At 59.5% G+C, this 25,991-nt stretch overlaps 1 protein-coding gene across 7 annotated transcripts in view; it reads right to left on the bottom strand.

Moving 5' to 3' along the window:
• Positions 1 to 24,288, bottom strand: part of RBM38 (RNA binding motif protein 38) — a 92,733-nt gene extending 68,445 nt beyond the window's left edge. For 3 of the 7 annotated variants that reach the window (XR_012419569.1, XR_010578742.1, XR_010578741.1), the window contains exons 1-3: positions 23,868 to 24,288; positions 22,928 to 23,051; positions 22,376 to 22,430 (exon numbers count right to left, since the gene is read on the bottom strand). Coding sequence is in view for 4 of the 7 variants with exons in the window: in XM_005569422.4 (XP_005569479.2) it covers positions 8,437 to 8,734; positions 22,376 to 22,430; positions 22,928 to 23,051; positions 23,868 to 24,104 (714 nt within the window). In the remaining 3 variants the exon portion in view is untranslated. Of the gene's footprint in view, positions 1 to 6,952; positions 8,735 to 20,670; positions 21,093 to 22,375; positions 22,431 to 22,927; positions 23,052 to 23,867 lie in introns of those variants that run through there. The other 4 variants (XM_005569422.4, XM_074005586.1, XM_045363163.3 and 1 more) reach the window with 4 other exon arrangements.
• Between the last annotated feature and the right edge of the window lie 1,703 nt (positions 24,289 to 25,991).

Raw genomic sequence — 25,991 nt, 5'->3', positions numbered from 1 at the left:
GGGACGAGGAGGAAGAGGCAACCCAGACTCATGCCTAGGACGCTTTGAGGCCAGGCCCTTATCCCAGAGAGAGCTGCTTGGAAAGAAAAAAAAAAAAAAGAGACAGAGAGAACAAGGATGGGGTTGGAGGTGATAGCTTAGATAGGAGGCCCCAGAAGGCATCTCCAAGGGTGACATTTGAGTTAGGGTTAAGGGACAACAAGGAGAGAGTGAGTCCCTCCATCTCTCTCCCTCTGGATCAGACAGGCGACAGGGCCAGTGGCAGGGTCAGTTCACCCTGGCCATGGAGGCTGAACAAGGAAGTGGGATTTAGTGGAGAGTCGCAGAGGGTTTGTATTGTGTGATTGTGTGTGTGCCGGGAAACAGTGTGTTCTGAGTCACACGGTTGAAGACGGAGTGGGTTCCCGTAGACCAGCTCCTGGACCCCACCCCCACCCCGCTGCAGGCTTAGGCCCATCAGAGAAACCCAGAAAGCCAGCAGAAGAGAGGGGTACAGACACCACCCACCCTGGAGCACCTGGAGTGCGCACACAGAGGCAAGAGCACGTGACCAAACGCCAAGCCTCATTTGCTAGCTTTCATCTCTCAGCTGTGAAAAATGGAGAGCCGTGTTAAGAAAAAATAAAAGCCTCCTGTCCTCCTACGACCATTAACACCTGGTCTCTTTCCTGCCGCTTTTTTTTATACACATATGTAGATTATTTTAATAAATTAAAGGAAATAGTCACATTTTCCCCCAGTGTTAACTTTATAATTTAGAAAAATGATCTTCATTTTAATTTCTCTAAAATTGCCCCCATCACTGGGACAGGGAGCCAGCAGGAGGCACCCGGGAACCCTCTGAGTTGTTTCTGCTGCACCAGGCTCAGCTGTCCGGTGGGCCGGGCTGCGGGCGGAGGGTGGTTCACCCCATCATGATCTCCAGGCCACCGTGCACCCCAATGTGCACACCAGGGCTTGAGGAGGGACCAGGCAGGGCAACGGGGTTGATAAGCAGAGTCAGGCACTTATCAGCCCCTGTGGGAGGCCCAGGAGGTATCTGGAAGGCCAGGTGCCCACCCCAGGCTGTGCCCTGTGCAACACCCAGCCTCGGGGCACGCTGGGCAGCTGCCCCTGTTATTCCTGCAGCATCTGGAGGGCTCCCAACCTCCTGCCCAGGGGGTTCCTGGTTGGGTGTTTACGTCTCTGGGGAAGAAACACAAGTGTGACTCAGCAGCCAGGGCAGGGGTGGGGAGGACACCCGGCTGGCTTTGGGTGAGGAAGGTGGAGGACGGGTGTGGTGGCCAGAACGCAGTCCTCGGGGTACAGTGGCATATGGCTCCAGGTTCAGGATGCATGGGTCCAACCCCCAGCTCTGCCCTGGCCCTGCCACTGCCCAGCTCTCTGGCCTTGGGCAGGTGGCTAAATCTTCTCAGCCTTGGTTTTCCCATCTGTGAACTGGGCACAGTCAACTTCCCACAGGCTGCTGGGAGAGTTTAGGGAAATGACAGGTGTAAAGCCATGGCAGATCTCCAATAAATGCCAGTTTTCACACATTCTGGGGCTCTGAGGACAACCTCGGTTCCAGAGGCAGGAGACTGAAGCAGGAGGGTTTGTCTTGTTGGACTGGCAGCATGGGTCCGTCATCCTCAGGCGGCACCCTGAAAACCAGCGGGTGGCCTTTCAGGAATCAGGGGTCTTCTCACACTCACCCTCCATCGTTCAGCTTCCCCTGCTGGCAGTGGGGGCTGAGGGCTCCCTGAGAGGCGCCTACTCCATACCAGGGCTGCACGGGGCACCTTACCTAACTCATCCCCTGTAATCCCAGCCACAGTCCCGGGAGACGGGACCTTGGTTATTCACCGGTTTCTAGGTGACGTAACCGTGGCTCAGTCAATCGCCTGAGGTGGCCGGAACATCTGGGCTCAGTCAATCACCTGAGTTGGCCCGAGCATCCAGCCCCTCCTGCCGCACCTCGTTGGCCCTGCCTGCAGCTGGCCCAGGCTGGGGGTCTGCACCCCTGAAGGAGGCATGGGTGGGGCTTAGGAGACAGGACTGAGCCCTGGTCAAGGTGTTTCATGCAACCTCCCTGGAGGCCACATAGCCAAAGACCAATAACACGGGTTTTGGAGGCAGACTGACCCGGGTCCGAAGCTGGATGGGTCAGCTATTCCTCATCAGGCCACCTCCCTGCTCTGAGCCCGTCCTCCCCTCTGTAAAATGGGACCATGACTCCACTCCTCATGGGAGGATGCTAAGGAGAAGGAACTGAGGCAACACGCTGGAGCACATCAGAGGGTGCCTTCTGGTGGCCCCAGGCCCAGCTCCCACTCAAGGACAATGAATGTGAAGGCACTTTGGGCATCCAGTCCTGCAGGAACGTGAGCAGCCATGTCCGATGAGAACTGTTTACCAAACTTCCAACACCTCACTGAGGCAGAAGCTCGAGGTGTCCTCCTGGAACTGCCCCTAAGGGACCAGGTGGCCTCAGGCCATGTGCAGTGAGCACTCTGAGCCTTGATTTCCCCCTTGGTGAAATGGGCATAAGGATAGACTCAGCGCACCCCACTGGTGCGAAGGTAAGTAACAGGCTTGGTCAATGACAGTCTCCATAAAGTGTATGCAAATGAGACGTGACTCTCATGGACTCAAAGCTTATTGCTGGAAGGACCTGAGGCAGAAACTGCAAGTTGTCTGCATAAGGACATTCCCGTGTCCTCCTTGGTAGCTGAAGGCTTTCTGTGTTCCAGGTAGCTGTATGCCCAGTTAAACACCGACATTCCCCACCCTCCCTTGCAGTTAAATATGGCCATGTGACTAAGTTCTGGCCGATGAAATAGAAGAGGAATGTTGTGTGCAACTTCTGGGAAGGCTCCTTCAGAAGTATCAGCTTGAGATACTCTAGCCCTCCCCTTTCTTTCTTCTGCTGTCTGGCACTTGAACATGATGGCTGGAGCTCCAGCAGCCATCTTGGTCCCCAAGATGGCCTTGAGGAAGGAAGCCATGCATCGAAATGGTTCACTGGGATGACGGAAGAGGCCTAAGCTCCTGATGACTGTGGAGCTGTCATCCAAGCTCTGGACTGCCTGCTTCAGACTTATTTTACATGAGAAAAATGAACAAATTATAGGTAGCTAACAACTACCCTAATTTTGGACTTTCTATTGCAGTTGCTGAACCTGATTCTAAGTAATGCCAGCCCTTTGAGGTTGTATATGTCCAGAGTCTTGGTTGCAAGGGACAAAAAAATCAAATCAAATAGGCTTAAGTAAAACAGGGAAGGTATGAGCTCTCAAATTAAAAAGGTCCAGGGTCTAACTTCAGGCATAGCTGGATCAACGGCCCCCAAAGGTGTCCCCAAGACCCTGTCTCTGGTCCTCTCTCCTCCTCAGCTCTCCTTTCTCCTGGGCTGGCTTCCTTCTCAGGCAGCCTCTCCACAAGCACAAACTCCTCTCTGCTCCCTGCTGCTCCAGGCTTATCTGCTCCCAGCTTGTCTTCCTCAACAGAAGAACAGCTTTCCTTCCCTAGGAGGACTGACTCGCATGGACCCACACTGGGTCACGCGTCTATCCCTGAACCATTCTCAGGGTCCAGGGGAGTAGAATATGCTATTTAAGCTGCGGAGGCAGGGGTAGAGGTGGCTCCACTGAACCACCCGGCCTAAGGGTGGTGCGGGGGCAGCTCCCTAAGGAAAACCAGGTGCTGTCACCAGGAAGGGAGTGGATGCTGGGCAGGCAGGACCTGCGGGGCTACCCAGGGGTCAGCTCAGTGCATGCAGGGAAGAAGGTGAGGTTCAGAGAGGATGGCAACCAGGCAAGCCCCCACCAGGGCCGGGCAGAGCATGCCGGGGCTGTGACATGGAGGTGACCTCACCATCATGTGGTTTTTTTGTGGGTTGCGGTGGCTGTGGTTCTCACACCTTGTCCCAGCCCAGTCCCTCTGTGAGTACACCCCTAGAAGGGGAGTGACGGCCCAATGGCCTTGGAGAGCCCGTTTTTCCTCTCTGGGCCTCAGTTTGCTCAACTGGAAAGTGGGATGAAAATGGGGCTCCAATCACTAGGGAAGCACTTCTCACCCGCCACTGCACCTCCCCAGCAAGCAGTCTCCAGATCAATGCCATGGGGTGCGGTGGGGTCTCAGGACCCTCTGGATCCTGCGTGCCTCTCCCAGCCCCCAGCTGGCTCACACGGCAGCCACATGCCCCAGAAGTCGCACTCGGCCTCTGCTCCCCAGGCCTGGTCCTCCCGCCTGCTTGGAGGGTACAGCTCGGAGGTGACCCAACCTGTGGGCAAAGCCCGGCTGGCAGGGTGACCCTGGCTGCACTACGCAGGCTCTTTGGGCTTTGTCAGCTCCTTGAAGAGGGGGAAACAGGCGCTTCTCCAGGCCTCACAGGACTTGGGCACCCCACTCCCGAGGACAGTGAGTGCCCAGCCCATGCTGCCGTCGTTGTGGTCCCTCACAGCCATCTCAGCTAGGTGTGCAAACCCCACAGGCAGCTGCTTCAGGAGGGGATCCCTGGAAGCACAGCAGGGGATCGAGGATGTGAGAGTGAAGAGAAGGGGGAGTCAGGGACTCAGGGCACCAGCGCAGGGCATGCACCCCAGAGTGACTGCTGAGGGCGGCGAGGAAGGGGCATCTATCCCCTAACTCCCTTCCGGCCTGCTGAGGGCTGTCCTGAGGTGTTAGCTCCCTGGCCCTTCCTGGCTGCCTATGCACTGGCTGCGACTGCGTCAAAGTCCAGACAGGAAATCCTCTCGAGGGCTGGGGACTGGCAGTGAGCGGTCTTCCCCTGCGCCGAAGGACACTGGCAGCCACCGTCTGCCACTGCCAGGTGAGCGGCCAGGCACGGCACCTCCCTCACTGTGCCCATCTCTTCTCCCCCCGAGCCCTCCGGCCTAGACCTGCTCCACTGAACCCTCAAAACCATGGCTGCTGCTCCCCACAACACCCTCACTTGATGTGGAGCCAAACGATGGGGGTGGGTCCTGTACTGTCACTCAACACATGTGTGCACATGTGTCTGGGTGCACGTGTGTGTATCTTTGGGTACATGGGGTGTGTGTGCACGTGTCCATCTCCACATGTATATATGTGTGTGCCTTGGAAGGTAATTGTGTGTGCGTGTCTCCGTGTGCGTATGTGCATGTACTGTGTGGGAGCCAGGGTGTGTACGTGTATATGTGTGATGGTGTGTCTGAGAATGAGTGTGTGTCTGTTTCTCTGTGTGCATGTGTCCCTGAATACCATTGAGTGGGAGTGTCTGTGTATAGCACATACATGTTTATGTGTTAATGTGTCTGTGGATGCATGTCTATGTGGATATGTGTATCTATGCATAGGTATGCCTGTATCAGTGTGTGTGTGTATGGGGGGCTGGGATAATGTGTGTTAACGTGTATATACACACAAGCATACATCTGCATGCATGTGTGTGTGCCCATCTGGCCCTCTGGGCACCAGGCCTGTGCCGGCTGCTAGGAATACAGTGGGTAAGACAGAAAGTCCCTGCCTTGGGAGGACACTCACAACCTTCTTGCACAGTGAGGCTCAAGGCCAGGGCAGGCCTGGCTGGGCTCAGCCTGCATGTCTGGGCACAGCCCGGCCACCTCAATCAGGCCCACGCCCTTCAGCTCCAGGCAAGCCCCTCACCGCATCTCCTGGGGGTCCAGGCAATGTGGGCTCCACTCCTAAGCATCTTGGTTCATCAGTCTGTTAACGCGGCTACCTGGAAGGTAACTGAGACCATCCATGAAAGCGCGTGGCACAGTGTGCCAACCAGTCAGCGGCCACAGATGTTGGTGCTGCAGCGCTGGGGTTGAGGACTCTCATTGCCGGGGCTGGTGGCCACGCTTCTCATCCCTGCTGCCCTCAGCCGGCCCCTGCTCCCCACTCAGCTCGGGTGACTTAGAAATTCTCTCTCCTGGGTTCGTCATCATCCAGAGCCTTCAATCCTGGGACCCAGGAGATGTTTTCAAGGCCTCAAGGCCTTCCCGAAGGCCTGTCCCAGAGGCTGCCACCAGCTGATAGTGACAGGAAACATGCAGGCCACGAGTGGCCTTCACGATAACCCTGGCAGTACCCGCAGCCCCCTTTCTGTGGTCCCCCAAGTTCTTATCAGCTGCGGCAAGTCTCCTCCTCCGGGCTGGAAGCCCCATGCTGCCCTCCCTGACCCCTCACGAGTGTTTGCAAACTGAGACAGCAGGAGGGAGGGGCTGGGCGGGCCTGAGAAGAAGTGTAGACCCCCACAGAATCTCTATCCCCTCCCCGCAGGAAACCTGTCAGTCTATCACCCCGGGGTACTGTTGTGTCTCCCCCAGCAGATGATAAACCCAAAGGGCAGCTGTCTGCTCTATCCTCAGCACTTTGCACATGACCCAGCACACATCTTGGGATGACGCGAGTGAGCAATTCAAGGAAGGACTTAATGGATTCTCCATCCCTGACACCTCCTCTATGAAGGCCTCGTGATTTCCCCAACTCTGAGTTCTAGATGCTGGGACTATCCAGCCCCAGACCAAGGCTTCCTTTCCAACTCTACCCTAAGGGCGGTTGTCCTGGACACCTGCCACTGTCCTCTCAGGAGCCCACATTCAGGGTCTTCTGGTGGCAAACCTCTTTCTCTTGGGGAACTGTCCTCCTATTCCACAGGGATCTGGGGGGACTGCCAATCACAAACCATGTCCAGATCCCTCCCCAGCCATAGCACCAAGAAGTAACCCGAACGCAGTCCTCTCGGGGTCTGAAGCTGATGCTGGATGACGCATGGCGGAGGGAACGCCAGGCCTCCCCTGCATTAGCGGGTGGGAAGAGGGGTTGCGTCTGTTCTGCTACTGAGGCTCAGCGGCCGGTGCAGGCCAGGCGCTCTATGCACGGCTGCCAGTGAAATCCTGGGTTCCTGAGCCAGGAGGGCGGGGCATGGGTGATGCTCAGGCACCAGGGGAGCTCTGCGTTTTGAGAAAAATTACAGACCAACTTTTTCTTTAAAGAAAACAAGTTTTATTTTTATCATCAGAACATTCTAATAAAAATATTATTATGAGATTAGCTACCTTTATTCTCTGGGCCTTGACTCTGTCCCAGGCCTGCCCTGGAGCGCCTGCACGCTCAGCTCCCTGAGGTAGGTCCGGAGGGAGACCCCCGCTGCCCCCCGCCCTCGGCCAGGATACCTCTCACCTCATGTCCCCTCCTCCAGACCCCCACAGCCCTGGATGCCCCATAGCAGCCCTGCCACAACTGGCAGAACTGCTTCCTCCCTCCACCAATCCCCAAGACAGGCAGGAACCGTCTCGGGCTGGCACACAGCAGGTGGTGCGGGGGTAGAGGGAAGAGGCGCACCCTCCTGCACTCAACTGCTCCAGCAGGCAGAGCTGAGGGCCCCTGCCCCCCAGGCTGGCACCACCGTGGTCTAGACCCTGAGTGGCCTGGATGCTGTGGGTCACTCCCTTCTCCCCTTCCACAGTGGTTGGGGAGTTGGGGAGGGAGGGAAGGGAGAGGAGCGTCAATGTCGCAGTGACGGGGTCCTGAGACAACTCACTCTGCCACCCTGGCAGGTGGCAGCAGACAGTGGCCCGCACGGGCCTGCAGGGCCTCCTGTCTATGGGGCCCATCCCACCGAGAGGATCCTGGCCCGTGAGCCGGCAGACACTTTATTATACAGAAACACTGTCGTCGTCTCCATGGGCGGAACCAACAAAAGCAAGTCTCTCCAAGTCAAAAATAGGTTTTGGATTCTTGGTGGCGGCAGTATCCGCTGAAAAAATAGACTGAACTTCTGAAATTATCTTAGTAGCAAAACAATTACAAGAAAAAAGTTGCAACTTCAGTGCTGTGACTGGAAAGGGGCCTTTGGCCGGCTGCCCCTGTTACCGGCGGCCCCCATGTGCCTGGGAGCTCCTTTGGGCTTGAGGAAGCCGCCCATGTGCCCTGATGGAGAAAATGCGACTCCAACAGGAGGCCGTGTCCTCACACCTCGACTGTGCTCACAGCTCGTGAGGATCAAGTTACAATACACAGTCCATTAACCTTCTTGCTCTCAGGTTTCCCTGGAGTCAGGCATCCCTGCACAGTCCAGGGCAGCCAGGGGCTGCAGAGGGTCTGTGACACCCACCACGATGCGGCGGGGGAGACACAAACCTGAGGGCACCTGGAGTGTGGAGAGGCAGGAGAAGGTGCAAGGAGAGGCTGCCATGGTGTGCAAGGAACCTGGGATTGCGTCTTTAAATAGCTCTCGGTCATTCTTAAAGTCCTCCCTCAAGACACAATGGGACCTAGATTTAAAGAGAAGCCATCTCCCCGCTGTCCCCGGGTGCAGGCGGAGTGCCCGAGCGGTCTTCGGAGGCCTGGGTGCTGGTGGCACCTCACTGAAGCTCAGCCGGGCTGTCGCCGGCCCATCATGGCCTGGCAGCTCTGTCTGCTGTGAAGGTGACAATGCCACAGTCCTCGGGGCAGGAGCACCCCTCACTGCATCCTGTCGGGCTGCAGCTGCGGCGCCTGGTACTGCACGAAGGTGGTGGGGGCTGCGGCTGAGAGGGCCTGGGGCACGGCGGCCGGGTAGCTGTAGCCCACGAAGCTGGCAGCCGTGGCAGGCGAGGCAGCATATGGGTACTGGTCATAGGTGGCCGGTGGGTACTGGGCGTAGGCCGGGCTGGCCGGCGTGTACTCAATGTAGGGCGAGGACAGTGACGGGACAGGGGCGGCCGGGATCACCACACTGGGCTGCACGATGGCTGGCGGGTAGATGTAGTGCGGGGTCAGCCTGTGGGGCCAAGCAGAGCGGGTCAGGGCCAGAACAGAGTCGGGGAACAGCTCAGAGAACAGCAGGGTACACGATGTGTGCCGCCCCCCGCCCCCTGAGCCCCAACTTTCCTCATCAGTTAGATGGGCACAGAAACAGCACCGGGCCGGAGGCTGCTGCCTCAAGGCCTTTGCACTGGCTGTTCGCGCTACCCACCAGGCTCCCTCCTCCCCTCCACGTCTCCTTTTCAGCAAGGCTCTTCCCAGACTGCACCCCCACATCCCAGCCCTATACCCCACATCCCTGGGGCTGGTGCAAAAATAACAATCTTGGATGGTTGTTTTCAAATGACTGAGAATTTGAAGCCACGACAGCACAGCACAAGATAAAGAGCAGGCCCACGTTGCACGTCTGGGAGTCCAGCCCTGTTCATCTCCCTGACACCCAACACCCACCAAGTGACACTGCACACTCAGCTCATGGACATGCCCTCTCCCCCAGCCAACACCTGCTCCTCACAGAGTTTCTCTTTCTGTCCCTGCCAGCACGGACTCTGGCCTGCAGCAGCTCCGTGAGGACGTGACAGTGACTGCGTGAATGCTGGAGCAAAGGAGTGCAATGGCACCGACCACTGAGATGACGGCGCCAGCAGCTGCCAGACTCGCCAGCACCCACGCTCGGGGAGACCCGTACTGTGACTGTGTGCATCAACCTGTCGGCTCAGTCTTCCCATCATGAGGCCCATTTCACACACGGGGCCAGGTGACTTGCCCAAGGCCCACAGCTGATGAGGTGGAGGGGCCAGGAGTCAGCCGGCCTCACAGCTGTGCTCTTAACCCTACCTGAGTAGGCCACTGTGGAAACGCGTCGAGGCCACCACTTCCTGCCTGCTGCGGGCTAGCCATGCAACACCATGCCCAGCTCTCAGCAAGGGGGAAACGTGGCTCAGGGAGGCAGCTCTCCCGGCATGTGCCTGCTCTGCCAACCAGCTACTGGGTGGCCTGGCGCAAGCCGCTCAGCCTCAGTTTCCCAGGTGGCAAGAGAACAGCCGCCTCCGCGGCATCAGAAGCTGCTGCAGAGCCTGAGGCACGGAGTGGTCTTGCCAGGGCACAGCACTGCACCCTGGGCATCAGGATCTCCTCTGCCTTGCACGCCTGCGTGTTACACAGGCCAGGCCCGCCTGGGGGGCAACTTGGAAGCTCAGCTTCCTCCTGCACCCGTAGGCAGAGCCCCTACTCAAGGGAAGCAGCTCCGGAGGAAAAGTACAACATCTTCCCTGCATTCTCCTGCATTCGGCAGGGACAGAAACTGGGCAGCGTTCTGGAGCACGTTTTGGTAACATGTGGGCCACTGAAAACACGTGCTCGCTCCCCAGAGCCAGGGACCCTGAGGGTCAGAGAGGAGCCCTGGCTTCCAGCACAAAGGCAGGGGTGCTCAGTGGATCCTGCAGCCCTACAGGAACAGTGGGAACCAGGAAAACCTGGATGACAGGGGTGCGGGTCCCTGCTCCTCCCACAGACCTGGCAGCAAACAACTGAGGGCACACCTGGCCTGTGCCTGAGGGGGCACCCAGGGCCTCTTGCTCCCCCCACCCCATCTGGGAAGTGTGTGGGAAGTTTCTACACCGCGTCACCCTCTCTACTGCTGTTTTCCTTCCCAGGTTGAGCCACCCTAATGGCTGCTGTAACCACACCTGCAGCCCACATGGCCAACCCTCCACAGCATCTGTCCAGAGGCCCAGGCAGCTCCTGCCAGGAACCCAGCAGCGACGCCTCCTCTCCCTCTCCCCAGCTTAGAAGGTCTGCTGTCCACCCTGCATTCTCCATGGGAACAAGAGCCTTGCACGGAGCCAGGCCTGGGTTCGAATTCCGGCTCTCGAGCTGTAACGCCCTTCTCACATATCTGCCAGGATGCAGAGCGGAGCAGACCACACAGCCCCTGCCCTCGAGGGGCTTAGCCTCTAGGATGGGAGAGGCACTAAAACGCACCAACGCATAAACCAGAGTCTGTAGGTCGGTGGGGGGCAGCGTCTGGGGAAGTCAAGACAGCAGAGGGCTGTGATGTGTGGACAGCGATGGGGGAGACGACAGGGCAGCTTCTTGAAGGAGGGGATGCCTGCAGAGACCTAATGATGAGGCAGAGCTGGCCACAGGGGAGCAGCCCTGAGGCACAAGGACGGAGGCAGGCGCCAGTATGAGCATCTGAAGAGTGGACGAGGGCAGCCGGTAGCCTCTGTGCACAACCCTCCAGCGGCACCCCCACCATGGGGGCGGCCCGGCCGGCTGACCCCTGGCTTCCACCGCACATCCAGCTCCACGCTGGTGCCAGCCCACACCCCGCAGCGCCTTGATCCCTCCCCTCCTCCCCACATGGGCCTGGGACCTGCCAATGCCTCTGCCCGGAGCCCTTGTTCCAGCCCCGCGACCCCACGTGGAGGCCAGTCCCCCACCTCCCTATGCTGCCTGATGCCCCACCGGACGGCACGCTCTGTCAGAGAGATGGTTCTGTCTGGACCCCAGCTCCCTGCCAGGGCCAGGCCTGTGGGAGGCACTGGGCACCCTGTGGCGCTGACAGAACAAAGGCCCGGGGGGCGGCACAGACCCCACTGAGAAAGATGAGGCGCTCTGGCCAGAAGTAGGGGGCCCCAGTAGGGTCTCAGAGGCCTCCTTCAGGAAGGGGGCGAGTGGAGACACAGCAAGGACCGTCTTGGGACTGTGCCCAGCAGGCTGTCCCTGGCATCACCAGTGCCCCCCCACCCAGCTCTCGGAACCTCAAAAACATTCCTTAGTTGGAGGCTATGGAAGCTTTGAACCCACAACTTCTCCAAACATGGGCAGTCATGCCCCTGCCTCAGACACCTCCCCCAAATGTGGATCCCATGTGGACTGCAAAGGCAGACAGGGCCCAGAAATCTGCACGAACAGGCCCAGGGTCCTGATCCACAGCTGCCTTCAAGAACCGCTGCCCAGACCAGGGACACAGAACACAAGTGCCTGGGGCTGTGGGGCAGCCAGGTTCCGCCACACTCACCTCTAGGGCTGCCGTCATTTCCATCGGGTTTCTGATGCCCCACATCATCGGCGCCAGAGCCTTGCATGGGCCACCAAGGAGCTGCCCTACTCGGGGCGACTCAAACACAAGCGTGGGGGAGCAATGTTCAGGCTGGGAGGAACGGGGGCTCTCCTGTTTCCTGATCCTTGCAGACACCGCATGTCAGTATCTACTCATCTTTCTGTACATAAGGGGCCTGGGATAACTTACGAAGCATTTTCAAAGCCACAGAAGGCCAGGCGCAGTGGCTCACGCCTGTAATCCCAGCACTTTGGGAGGCCAGGGAGGGCAGATCATGAGGTCAGGAGTTCAAGACCAGCCTGGTCAACACGGTGAAACCCCGTTTCTACTAAAAATACGAAAATTAGCCAGGTGTTGTGGTGGGAGCCTGTAATCCCAGTTACTCGGGAGGCTGAGGCAGGAGAATCGCTTGAAACCAGAAGGCAGAGGTTGTGGTGAGTTGAGATCATGCCACTGCACTGCACTCCAGCCTGGGCGAAAGAGCAAAACTCCGTCTCAAAAAAAAAAAAGCCACAGAAAAGATGCTAGTGTTAGCCCATTTCCCAGAGAGGAAATCCGAGGCTCAGAGAGGCCCCAAGCGACTTGCCCCATCACAGAGCAAGGGAGTGGCACAGTGGGGTCTGCTGCTGGTAGCTGTGCCCACAAGGACTGGTTGGGGCCCCAGATTTGGCTCAAAATAAAAGGAAGGCACAGCAGGGGCCACACCTCAGGGCCCCAAGGCGGAGTGACGTTAAGGTAGAAGGAGCCACGAAGCCCCGCCAGGCAGGAGCTGGGCTCCAGCTGCTTCTCTCCCTCCTAGGGCTGCACCTTGGTCCTGCACTTGTCTGAGTTACCAAACAGGTTTCAAAACTTCCAAGGTGCAGTTTCCTCATCTGTAAGTTGGGTCCTACAGAGGATGGCCTCGAGAGCTCGCTGTGAGGCGCTAGAGGCATCACTAGAGCAGCGATTCCCAACCAGGACAACTGTGTCCCCAGGCGATGCTGGAAAATGCCTAACGACAGTCCTAGTTGTCACAACTGACAACTAGGCATATGCGGTGGGGGTGGGAGTGCTGCTGACATTAGGGGTCGAGGCCAGGGGTGTTGAATGCTTCATACAACGCCCAGGGTGCCCCCACCACAAAGAACGATGCCACCCTAAAGGTCTGCAGTGCCGAGGCTGAGACGCCCGACTGTGGAACATCAGAAACCACACGGGGAAGGGCAAAGACAAGGAATCCTCACTGCTGTTCTGACCACAAGTGCCCATGCCGGGGGCGGGCCGCAAAGGAGGCAGGTGGGAACTAAGAGATACAGAGGGGCACACGCAGCCATGCACGCTTGGGCGAACCCACTGAGTGGTCAGGTGAGACAGAAAACTGCAGCCAAACCACTGGCCCCACATTGTCCAAGGGCAGCCCCACCCTAGGCCTGCGTCCGGCCGCAGGCCCAAGACTCCACTCCCTGGCAATGGGGAGCGGGTGCATGCGCCAGGCAGGTTCCTCAGCACCCCCACCCATACTCCAGACTCAGAAAGGTCAGGTGCCACAGCCTCTGCACACAAGGGTACGGCCTGGTAGCCGCACACCACCCTACCCACCAAGCTCCAGTCAATACCATGTGCCCCGCCCTGGCTCGCCTGCCAGGGCACATGTCTGCCTGGCCCTGGTGGGACTCCCCTGCCCTCTCCACCTCAGTGAAGAGCCCACCCGGCCACCCAGGCACTGCCCTGCCCACTCCCCCCAACTGCAGCCCATGCCCACACCATCCAACAGGGGAGCTCCCTGCTTCCATCCCTCAATTCCCCGATCCTCCCTCTCCTTCATCACCAACTCTCCAGGTGGGTGCAATGGCACAGCCCTGCCTTGGTGGTGGTGGCGGCCCGCCTCCCATCCCTGAATCCTTCACCCAGCGGAGGCCAGAGCTGTCTTAAAAACATCAAGACCCATGCCTGGAATCCTAGCATTTTGGGAGGCCAAGGCGGGCGGATCATGAGGTCAGGAGATCGAGACCATCCTGACCAACACGGTGAAACCCCGTCTCTAATAATGCAAAAATTAGCTGGGCGTGGTGGTGCGTGCCTGTAATCCCAGGTACTCAGGAGGCTGAGGCAGGAGAATCGCTTGAACCAGGGAGGTGGAGGTTGCAGTGAGCTGAGATCGAGACACTGCACTCCAACCTGGCGCCAGAGCGAGACTCCGTCTCAAAAAACAAACAAAAACATTAAGACCCCATCACCTCCAGGAGCAGAACCCTCCAGCTGTCTCCCATTGTACCCAGAAGAAAACCCAAACTGCTCCCTCGTGGCTTCCAGCGTTATCAGGCCTCAACCTACCTCTTCAAACTCATCTCCACCTGCACTCCCACTGCCCTGGGCTCCTTCTGTTCCCAGATTCGACTCCTTCCCACCACAGGACCTTCGTACCTATGCACTTGCTTCTTCCCACAGCTCAAAGCTCACCCCTCAGGGGCCCACCCTGAGCCGCGGCTCTGTTTCTTATTATCAGAAGCCCCCTTGTCATCTACCTTGCACAATGTCTTCCCCACAAAAGCAGGGTCTCGGCCGCTGCATCCCAAGTGCCCCAGCACAGCAGGTGCCCAGTGCTAACTGTCTGAGGCAGGCCCCAGCTTTGCACACACCTGGGAGGCAAAAGAGCCCCCCGCCTTGGAATGGCCACTGCTTCCCAGGCCAAGAGTCCCTGCCCCAAGAAGGCAGAGAAAGCAGTTCAGCCTTGAGCAGCCAGGGCTGGGTAGGCTGGAGGGACAGGCAGGCACGGCTCCACCCAGCAAGTCACAGCTAGACAGGCACAGCCCACCAGCCTCTGCTCCCCAGCCAGGTGCCTGGCGGCCCCCGGTGACCTCATCACTGCCTCTAGGGAACCACACGCCCCAGGGGGCTGCTGTGAGGATCTAATGCTCTGTGCACCCCGGAGGCCTCAGCAGCATCGATGCCTCCTTGGGCCTGAGGAATGCTGGGAGGAACAGAGGCCCTTCCTTTCCTAGGACTTTCAGCCCCAGGTCAGAGGGCAGCAGACAAGAACCCTTGGTGAGCAAAACAGACCAGAGGCCAGGCGCAATCAGGTAGGAGCCCAAAGGTCGGGGGACCCAATGCCCATCAGGGCTGCTCCTGTCTGGCCAGGGCCCGCCGGCCTCTTCAGGACAGGGCACTTGCTCCCTCTCTAGAAGCCACTGTGGAATCGGCCCGCTGTACGGCCGCCGCTGGAGTCCCATCCGTTCCCCAGGGATGCAGAGCCACGGCCCAGCTGTTCCCTCACAGTAGTGGGCAGGAACCTCCTTCCCTTCCAGTTTCCTTACAAGTTCCAGCCTCAGAACAACCGGGCTTCGGTGCCTCCTCATCCTCTGCAGAAAACTTCTATCCTCCCACCAAGATCCCGGAAGAGGGCCTTGCACCAATCAGAGGCGAATCTGTTTCCCAGAGAATTCATCCCACCACTTGTGCAAAGTCCAGGCAGAGCCAAGGAAGAAACCAGGGGCATGGGTGGGACAGGCCTCCCACATGCCACCCAAGCCCCTCTGCGACGCTGGACACTGGGCACAGGTACCTAGCTGGGGTCAGGGGTGTTTGCGGAAGGACGACTTAGGGGTTCTCTGCTTCCCTCTAGTGCCGGAGCCTGGGCAACACCAAACTCCCAGATCACGGAGTCACTGAAACCGGCCACCATTAGGGCTGGAAAGGCCAGGCCATCCCAGGAGGGTTGGGCATGCACGAGGAGCTGGCTCTGCCACAGCCCAGGAGAGGACAGGGGGACCCAGGGCCTGGTCCACACTGGAAATCTGAAGTGCCTGCCTCCCTTCCCATTCACATGTGGCCCAGGCAGCATCTGCACCCCAACACAGCCAGGGTCAGCACACAGCCAAGAGCACCCCAGCTGACTCAGTCCGCGGAGACTCAGGGGTCCAAGGGCAGGAAGAGCCCCAAGTCCAGATCCTGGCCATGCCTGTCCAAGTCGCATGGACCATCACTCAGTCCCTCCGGCCTCTGTTTCCCCATCTGTACACTAAGGATGCTGCAGAGTCCAACGCTGCCCCCAAGACAGAGGGCTGGGGCCCCTGCAGTCTGAGAACCCCACGCCGGCGGGCCGGGCGAGGGAAGCACAGATGGTGCCTGGGACACATGCTGCCCACACTCAGAGCAGAACTCTCGATGACAAGAACTGACCATGGCCCACGAGGACTCATTTTCTGAACATAAAGTCGCCTCCGAAAATAAAAACGAAAAAGGCAAATGAGCCCATTTCACTTTCCCTGCTCTCCAGGGGCCTGGCCCCACCGCGGCAGAGAGACCGCAGCTCTTAGGGCTCTGACTCCCGCCTGGCTGGGTGTGGGAAGGTCCCCGAGGCGCCCGGCAGGCAGGAAGCCAGGCCACGGCTCTGCCTCCCGGGAATCCCCAGTGACTTGTTAGGGGGAGGGCCGGGAGCTGGTTCTGACATTCAGGTTCTGTGGGGCAGCCAGTCACAGGACACAGGTCAAACGTCCTCTCTGTGGGGCAATGCCAGGCCTGGAACAGCATCTCCAGCTGAACCTGCCCAAACTCCAACTCCTGACCTCCCCAAAACTGCACTGCACAGCAGCCCCCACCCCAGTCAGGGCCAAGCCCATCTCCCACTTCATAGGCCCAAAGCTCCAGAATCTTCTTGGACTCCTCTGTCCCAGGTTCTTCAAAATATGTACCCAGAATCTCACTGTATCTCACCAGGGCCGCTGGGGCAGGCAGCACCCTTGTCTCATGCCTGGATTACTGGGCATCCTCTAAGGGCCTCCAACCACCACCCTAACCCTCGGCAGTCCAGGCTCAACCCAGCAGCCAGAAACAAAAACGCTCTGAAAACAAAAATGCAGACTGACCCATCCCTCCTCCGCTCTGAGCCTGCGTGGCCCGGGAGTCACCTGGAGGAAGGTAGCAGTGCCTCCCTGGGTCATCAAAGTCCTCTAGGAGCTGAGGCCACCCTGCTGGGCCCTGAGCCTCCCCGGCTGCTCCCTTCCCCTCCCCGCTCCTGTCGTCTTCTGAGGCATGCTGACCTCCTTTGTCTCTCTCCTCCTCTCAGAACCTCGCTGCAGGAAACACTGTTAGGTGTGGGACCGGGTCTCCCCTCACCCCCATGGCACACGTCCCCAGCCGGGTAGAAAGCAAGCCAAGATCTGTCAGATGAGCTGACCCAGTGCCCAACTCCCTACTCCACCCAAACAAGGTCAGCGGGAAGGTCCTGATGTGCCCAGCACACTGCAGAGTTCTCAGCCTGTCCACCCTGGACACAAGGTGAAACTGAGGTGAAACGAGGAAAGCTGGAGCTTGGGCCTCCACCTCGCTCTGTGATCAGGCCTCTGCCCTGAGACAAAGCTGCCTCCCTTGGTCCAAGGCTTCCAGAAGAGGCTCCCCAGGCCCAGCAGGGAGCCAGGGTAAGAACTCATGCTCGGAGAGGAGCCCCCGCCACCCAAAGGCTGCTTTCTGTTTCAGCAGACAGGACAAACAACAGGTGCGGCACGGGCGCCCGCCCAGAAGGGCCACAGCGCAGCCCACGCCTGGCTCCAGATGAGCTGCCAAACAGGAAGCCTTGGGGGGGGCAGCGGGGCCACCACGAGACACCCTCAGGGTGAAAACGTGACGCCACAGTGTGTGGGGGAGTCACTTCCTCCCAGCCCCCATGCCGCCTGGCTTGGCTCTGACCTCAGCTTCTGCCTCTGCCCTGCGGTGCTCACCCTGTGCCCGCCACGGCGACCTGCCGCTCGCCTGTCACCCTGGGCCTGGGCTGCTTACTCTTCCCCAGACGTCTATAGGGCCCATTTCCCCCATCCTCAGTGGGACCTTCCCCAGCGCGCTCGCACACGTGCGCATGCGTACACTCACACACATGCCATCACCTGCAAACAGCTCATCTGGCTTTGTTTCACTTTGTATTTTAAAATAATAAAAGACTCCCAAGAAGTTGCAAAAACAGTACAGAGAGGTCCTGTGTACCCTGCCTCCTCCATCCCCCAAGGGCACATCAGAGTAACTAAGGACATTACAAAGCCAGGACACTACCCCAGGCACAGTGCTATGACCCGGACTGCAGGCCTTCGGCACGCTGCATCATCTTCTGCACGCACTAACCTTACACGTCACGTGTAGTTACACACGAACTGTGAAGCTTTATCACACACAGACACATCTCCCCACCACTGTACTCGAGACGTGGGACTGTGAGGTCCCCACACAGGCACTCATTCCGCCAGCTTCCTGTTTAACTGCACGCATCGCCACGCGGGCCCATGAGTACACAAACAGAATGTGGACACCCTGAGATCGGGGACTGTGTCTTTCTTATTCAAAGGATCCCTGGCACCAGGCCTGGCATACAGCAGGCACTCAATAAACACCTGATGGATGAATGATGCTGGGAGTGGCTGCTGACGCTCTCCCCGGCTTGCGCATCCCATGCTCTCAAGGAGACAGACATCTTCCCATCACTGCCTCCCCAGTCCCTCCTCTTACCCTGGGGACCCAGGTGCTCTATCCAGGCCCTGTGGCATGCACACACCAAGGCCCTGTGATGGCAAGGGCAGCCATCTACTACCCAGCCAACGTGGGCACCGGAGACCTTCACACGAAGGATGTTGGGGTCCCTGAAACTATACACACAGTGGGGCAGGCACATGCCTGGGAGAGGGTCTCACGGCCGTCATCAGTCTCAGGGCCTTGTGTTCTGATTCATCCAAGAGCTGCCATCTAGCCAGAAGGAGATGCTGAGTCCTTGGGGGAGGGACAAGAGTCTCGCAGCCCCCCAGCTCAGGCCCCACCATCCCGGGATGTGTGAACCCAACAAGTCTCTCAGTTGCTCTGAGCCTCGGTTTTGCACAATCAACAGACCCCGGAGCAGGGCCGGTAAGAGATGCGTCACTGACCACCTGTGACTTCCCATGGCCAGGCCCTCCACACACAGTCAGGTTGGCCCTGTAGAGAAGGCAGTGTTACTGTTCTCACTCACAGATGGGCAGGAGCCTGCAGAGACGGGCTGGGCCTGGCCTCAAGCCCAGGCAGACCCCGGGGCCCTTGCTCCTGGATATGGCCTGTACCTGACACCCCGGAGTCCCAGGAGCCTGTCTTATCCTATCAGAGCCCCTGTGGTGGCCATGTCCTGTCACTCCGTTGTGGCCAGTGAGGCTTAAGTGGAAGCCTGTTGAGGCCTCTGTGAAAGCTTCCATTTTTCTGCTAGAAGAGACAGAGGCAGTTCGTACTATCCCTTATTGTCCTTTCTGCCCTGAACGTGGCTGTGTTGTCTGGAGCTGTGACAGTCATCTTGTGACCATGAAGCAAGGTCCAAGAGACTCACAGATACTCGTCCTCACACTACTAAACCCAGGGAACACTGGCAATGTCTGGAGACATTTTCGGTAGTCATGACTTGGGGGAGGCAATGCTACTAGCTTCTAGGGGTGGAGGCCAGGGATGTTCCACCCCCTTCCAACATTCTAGAATGTACATAGCGAGGCACTCAGTGAACGGGAGTCAAGGCCACAGTCGGGCCTCCTTAACAGGCAGGGAGAGCTGCACCCAGGGAAGCAGCTGGTCCTTCAAAAATAACCCAAGGAGAGGCTCTGGGCGCAGCCAGGCCCAGGACAAACCTCTACTCCCGGTGCCCTCAGCCCAGGAATGGACAGACGCCCCCTGACACCAGGGCACCTTCCAGGCCAGACTAAGCTCTGCCTGGGCACAGACCCTCTCCAGATGGCTGCAGCTCCCCTCCCTCCAGCAGGTGACGGACACGCTCAGCTGGCAGACACCCTTGGCAGGCCAGGGCCACCGGCTCCTGCACTTGCCACCGCAGAGGAAGGCTCCTCTAAACCGCGGACGTTGGCCCCGCCACATACAGTTAGAAATGCACAGGTGAGTTAGGTCTCACAGAGCCTGTTCAACTTAAAAAAAGGAAAGAGGCAAGGAAATCCCGGCAAATAGCATGAAGTGTAAAGTTCTTTGGTAAATCATTCGAAACTAACATTGAAGACCCAGCCAGGCGAAGATTGCACAGGGTCCTGCCTAAAAGCAGAGCTGTGGGATCTTCAGAGTTGTCCAGGGCAAGGTATAAAAGGTCGGGGTCAGAAAGTCGAGGAAGAGTTCAGCCAGGCATGGAAGGGGTTAACTGGTGGACAACGCTCAGTTGCCCGGGCTCCTGGCTCCCACCTCCCTCCATGCCCTCAGCCAACAGCAGGGCGGGCCTCGCTGCCAGCCCAAGGCCGACAAAACTGGCCGCTGAGTCAGGCCCGGCTGTGCTCCCGGGGCCTGATTGTTCACAAAGACAAAAGGGACGCTGACGGCCCAGCTCTCCAGTGGGCGGGGGCTGGGGGCAGACAGCTGACCCAGGCAGCCCGCCCCGCTGCACCCAGGAGCTGCACCCGGGAGCCTCCCCCCACCCACCTCAGTAAGGCCTAGAGGCAGGGGCAGGGGGCGGCGCAATTCTCAGAGGCTTGAGTTCAGATCTCCCAGGAAACCAAGAGCGGATGGTCCCTCTGACACCGTCCCTGTTTGGGTCTCCACCCTTTGGCAACCAACAAATAGAGTCTGCGGCCTCTTCACCGTCACAGGTATTAACGGCCAGCCAGCAGATTTAGTTACAAAACACCGTCGCCTGAAGTCGGGTGCACACAGTGGCAAACACTGACTGATCCCAACTGCTTCTGGATGGGTGGTGTTCACAGGATTCCAGGACAGCAAGGGAAAGGTCGGGTTGGGGCCCTTCCCACCCTACCCCACCAAGAAAGCGTATGTTCAGGCACCCACCACCTGTGTTCTAATCTCCTCCCGGACGTCTATTACCTCGCCCCCTCCCCAGGCCCGGACATGTGCTTAGCCGTTCTCTGCCTCAGTTTCCCCACCTATAAAGTAAGAATAGTTTCAGTCCACTGTTTTAAGCAGTTAATGTTCCTGTTTTCTGGATAAGGAGGATGCCACTGCCAAGACAGACCCAGCTGGTAAGCGGCAAAGTCAGGATTCGAACCCACATGTGCAAGCCCCAGAGGCCGAGCACTGATGGTTATGGAGTCCCACAGGCAGCTGCGTGGATCAGAGAGAGCCCAGATGCAGGCGGGAAGGCCTCATCCCACTGTAAGCAGAAAAGAGCTGCAGGCACTGGAGGCGCACACCCTCGCCTCTGGGCAGCCGCTCCTGCCCAGCCCATGCCCCCAGGCGCCTGCTGTGGGCCTGGGGAACGGAGCCAAGGTTCTGAAAAACAAGGAACACCCTCTTCTTGTGGCCTGAACCCCAGAGGAAGAATCTTGGTGAAGGCATGAAGGCTGGAGTGTCCCCAAACACCCTCTGAGACGATTCTAGACATCTACAAAACAGATTCCAGGATGAGACGGACAGGGCGGCCTGCTCCCACCACCCTACATACTCCCTTCCCAGGAGGACAGAGGCACCCCAGCAGGAAGCTGAGCTGCCCGGCCACTCACAAAGGCTAGGAGGGCCCCGCCACCCTCCAGCACCCCTCAACCAGCGGCTCCTCCCATTGCTATACTTGCACACATCCACCAGTACACACAGAAGCTGGCAGGGATCCCCCAAGTAACCCCAAGCGCTCCCAAAAAGTGGGCACAACAACTTCTGCTGGGGCCTCTAATCCATTCACCTGGGAGCCAGGCTGAGCCCAGTTCCACAGGCCCCTTGTTCACACTGCCCCGGTGAGGCAGGTTACTCCTCAAGCTGTGTGTCTCTCCATGGTATCTACACGGTGCACGCACGTGTGTGTGCACACACATGATCAACTGGCATTAGGGATTCGGATTCAGAAAGCTCATGAAGTGCCAATGCCCTAAAAGGGGTGGTGGTCTCTGAGCTGCCTTCCCCTCCAACTCCAACCCCATCAATACGCCACGGTGCTAGGGCAGACAGCTCCCATCCATCACCGGGGTGGGGAGGCAGGACACAAGGCAGGACCCTTTGTATCCCTTAAGTGTGCGTGTCCTTCCCCAAGCAGCTGCCAGGCCTTATCAGATGTTTTAAAAAGGGCAGGGAGGTGGGAGGCATTTTAGGATGGAGAAGAGTGGGATGTGCTGCTTCTAAATGAGTCAGACTAGAAGCCCACAGGCCAGGCCACTCAGGCAGGTGGCCTCCGCCCCAAACACATCATATCTGCTGCAGCGTTCAAACATCAGACCTGGGAGGCAATGGCCTACTGCCACCACCTGCCCCAGCACTAGAGCAGGTGACAGGAGTGCCTGGGTAAGAGCCCGGCCTGCCAGTCCCTAAGAGTCATCAGCAAACACTTTAATAGGGCGTTACCTGCACCAGGCCCACCCTAAACCCTCTATTCAGAGAACTCAGATGTGCTGTGCCCACTCTCATTTTACAGGTGACAAAACTAAGGCCATACACCTAGCAAAGGGAGCTGGGGTGTGCACCAAGGCAGGCAGGCTCCAAGGCTCACGATCCCCTAGGTGGTGCGGCCTCTGCCAGGGATGGAGAAATGCAATCTGCCTTCTCTTCACTCCCTTGGCTTAAACGCAATCACATGTCTGAAAACCGTCATTTCATCAGCCTTCCAGACCCAGGAAGCCCAAGGCCCTCTCCACTTCATCTCCAAGGACTGCCCACCCCAAGCCAGCCACATCCACTCACCCGTAAGTCCGCTGGATCAAGGTGGGGTGCAGCTGCTGCACCCCAATGGCAAAGCCTAAAACGAGAGAACAATCAGGGACTTGGCCTTGCTGCAGGAGCGATGTCTCAGGGGCTGCACACATGGTGGCAGAATCCCACAAGTCACACATCTCTAGTCAAAAGGGATCATCAGCTTCCTCTCCCCTCCCAGGCCTCCCCCTCATGAACCCTAAAGCACACCTCTGAAGTGTGGCAGCCAGTGACGCAGGTGTCAGCAGCCACTGGTGTCGGCACTCCCAATCCCCAGGCCCCTTCCTCCCTCCTGCGAAGACAGCTGGCAACTGGGATGCAGTACCCTCCCCGCCCCCCCCCCGCCCCCTTCTGTGGGCCACACGCTGTGAGAAAGGGTCTAGATCCTCCAGGGGGGGATGGCTGCCCTGTGGCGGCTCTGCAGGCACATGATAGCCGACTGCCACTGCTGGGGCGAGGAGGGGGGGCCTCTTTCCACCCGACAGATACCGACACCCAATATAGAAACCGAGAAGAGCCAAGCAGGAAAACACAAGCTCTCACCCGTCTGGAGGCTCCGAGGCTTGGCGCCCAGATATGCCAGGTTCACGTTGGCCTTGCGGCCGTCGATGATGGGGTTCGGGTCTTTGCAAGCCCTCTCAGCTGCCGCCCGGTCGGCCATGGTCACCTGGAGGAGCCACAGACACATCAGGGGCTGCCGTGAGGGAAACCAGGGGCAAAAGGGGCAGAGGGCTCCGCCCTGGCACCGGATGCTGCCACCCCTCTCTTCCCTTCCTCTGAGGGTGCCTGTAACCTAGGGTCCTTGAGCCAAAGCCCCTCTGACCCTCCCACAAAGATGCCTCCTGGATTCCAGCTCCTCTCCTCAAAGTTCAAGGCCTGGGAAATGTGGCCTTCAAGGACAAAAATAATCCCCTGCGGGGACAGGGCAAAAACGAACCCCGAAGGGAGGTGGGGGGGCTGCCTGGACTGCCCACCAGTGAGGGCCAAGACTTCCCTCTGGGAAGGAGTTTGCGACGTTGCACTTGGAAGGGAAGTAGGAAAGTGTCTTCAAACCGTTTTTACTTAAGCTGATGTTTATTTGGGGTGGCTGAGGGGGCTGTTGAAAATATGGGGGAGGCCGAAGGGCTCCTAACACCCCGGGGTGGAGCCGTTGCTCCTCACCCGCCGCTGCTCCAGGAAACCCCGAGTACCCACTGGCTCCAAAACCTCCCCACCAACTTAGGAGTCCTAATTGAACACAGCGGCTCTTCCTTTTAAACCAGGGGTGGAGGTGGGGGTGGGGACAGGGCCCCGGGCCCTGGGTGGTGGGGGCGGGACCGGCAGGAGCGCGCCCGGGGGAGGCGGCAGGTGCGGGCGCCGGCGGGAGGCGCCTGGGGCGGAGGCGGCCGCGAGCCGGCTGGGCGTGTGCCCCGGAGTGGACTCGGCGCCCGGGCCGCGATAAGGTGTGCGGCGGGGTGCGGGCCCGGGCGCGGGGGCCACTTACGAAGCCGTAGCCGCGGGACTTGCCCGTCTGGCGATCGGTGATGACCACGGCCTCCTCGATGTCGCCGAAGCCCTCGAAGTACTTCCTGAGCGAGGCGTCGGTGGTGTGGTACGGCAGGCCGCCCACGAAGATCTTCGTGAACGTGGTGTCCTTCTGCGAGCCGTGCATGGCGCCGGGGGCGGCCGGGGGCCGCGGGAAGCCCGCGCTCGGGGCGCACGGCGCGGGCTGCAGCAGCATGGGGGGCGCCCCGCCGCCTACGGACCCGGGCTGCGCGGGGCTGCGCTCATGGGGGGCGGCGGGGAGCGCGCGGGGCAGCGAGGGGCGCCCGTCCAGCCGCCAGGCCCGACCACTCGCGCGCCGCTCCCGCCGTGCGCGCCGAACTGCGCCGCGCTGCGCTCCCGACCGGCGCTGCGGGGACTCTGCGCCCCGGCGCCGCCCCCGGGCTTTGTAGCCGGCCCCGCCCCCGGCCAGCTCAACCCCGCCCCCAGCCGGCCCCGCCCCGCCCCAGGCGCGCGGGGACCGCCGGGAAGCGTAGTCCCAACCCCGCCCAGCCGCGCCCGGGCGCGCGGAGATCGGGGGGAGGGGCGCGCACGCGGGCTGAGGGCGGATCCGGGCCTGGGGGCGCCGGGCGCGCCTTTCTCTCCAGGCTGCCCCCGCGGGCCCGCCTGGTTGCAGGCACTAAGCACAGCCCTGAACCAGGGAGGCCAGGCCCCTGACCTCGTGGAGCGCACCGTCTGGTGAATTAAATGTAAACGGTTTTTAGCATCTTGTTTATTGAGTCTGTATTTAACCCACGGCGACTTAGGGAACAGCCACGTGTCGTATTAAAAAAGTGAAATGATTTCTGTTTTATGTGTAAGATTAGTTCATCCGACCGATATTTACCAGGGCCCCCATGCGTCACTGGGCGCGAGGCTGCAGCGGAGCACAGATCATATTCCCTGGCCCCACGGAGCGTCTAGGACTGAGAAACAATTCCGCCAGTAAACATACAGCATACGACCCCGGAGGGAGCTACACCAGGGTGCAGCCATAGAAGCGGTGGGGCAGAGGAAGCAGTTGTGGGCTCTTTCCAGCTCCACCCCGTTCTGGGCTGGTGTCAGGGACCTTTGGGGGCAAGCTGAGAACAGACCCCGGTCCCTCATCCCGGCCCCCAGCCATAGAAGGGCGGCCTATACTGGGGCTCTGTGAGCTTCACACCAGGCAGGGCCAGCCACAGAATTTTCAGGGCCCAGTGCAAAATGCAAACGCGGGGCCCCTAATTCAAAACCTAGGAATTTCAAGTTGGCAGTGGTTGAGCATGAAACCCAGCCCTGGGCTTTTCTGAGCGAAGGGATGGGCCGTGTGACTGCACAGGCCCCGGGATCCTGGACCTGCGGGTCACACTCTCCACCTCTGAAGCCGGGACTGGGGGACCTCAAGCCCGCCTCATCTCCAGAACCCGCGGTTGGGACCTGTGCAGCTGGGAAACAGCAGCTCTAAGCCGGGTCACTCCCCGCCCCAGCCCTGCGGCCTCCCCTCAGCACAGGACGACACAGGTGGAGTCTGTGGGGACTGGGAGTGGCACTCCGTGGGCTGTGGGGGACCGCGAGGCCGGCGAGGAGTTCCCCACGTTTCCTCCAGCACCGAGGAGTTCCCCGCGTTTCCTCCACCACCCTCTGCCCTGGCTGCCGGCGGGGAGGAGTCTGTCCGCCCCCTCCCCCACTCCACGGCCCACACTCCACGCGCAGCCTTGACCTCTGACCTCTCCCTCCCCCAGGTCCCGCTCTAGCTCTCTGCTCAATGGGGATGGGACCCCGAGTCTTCCGGAAGCCTCGGCCTCCTTTCCTCCCTTCTCGCTTCGTTCCTCGTTCCTGACGCTCCTGTCCCTGCTCGCGGCCCTTCTTGTCCTTTATCCCGCGTGGTTTCCTCTCCTTCCTTCGCCGAGCTTCCCCGCTCCCCGCCCTGTGTGTTCGCCTGCCTGGAGCCCCTCCCCTGCTATTTGGGCGCCGCGAGAACAGAGACCTGGGATGTTTCGCCCGAGCTGGAGGGCCTGGCAAGGAGAGGGCTCTGGGATATGTTTGTTGAGTGTATCCACGATGGAAGGAGGTGGAGTGGGGAAAGCTCCAGCCCAGCCAGAGGCCC

This window comes from Macaca fascicularis, chromosome 10, assembly GCF_037993035.2.
Source record: "Macaca fascicularis isolate 582-1 chromosome 10, T2T-MFA8v1.1".
NCBI classification, from domain to species: Eukaryota; Metazoa; Chordata; class Mammalia; order Primates; family Cercopithecidae; genus Macaca; species Macaca fascicularis.
Note: the sequence above shows the minus strand (reverse complement) of the source record. Positions and strands in the feature narration are given on the sequence as shown.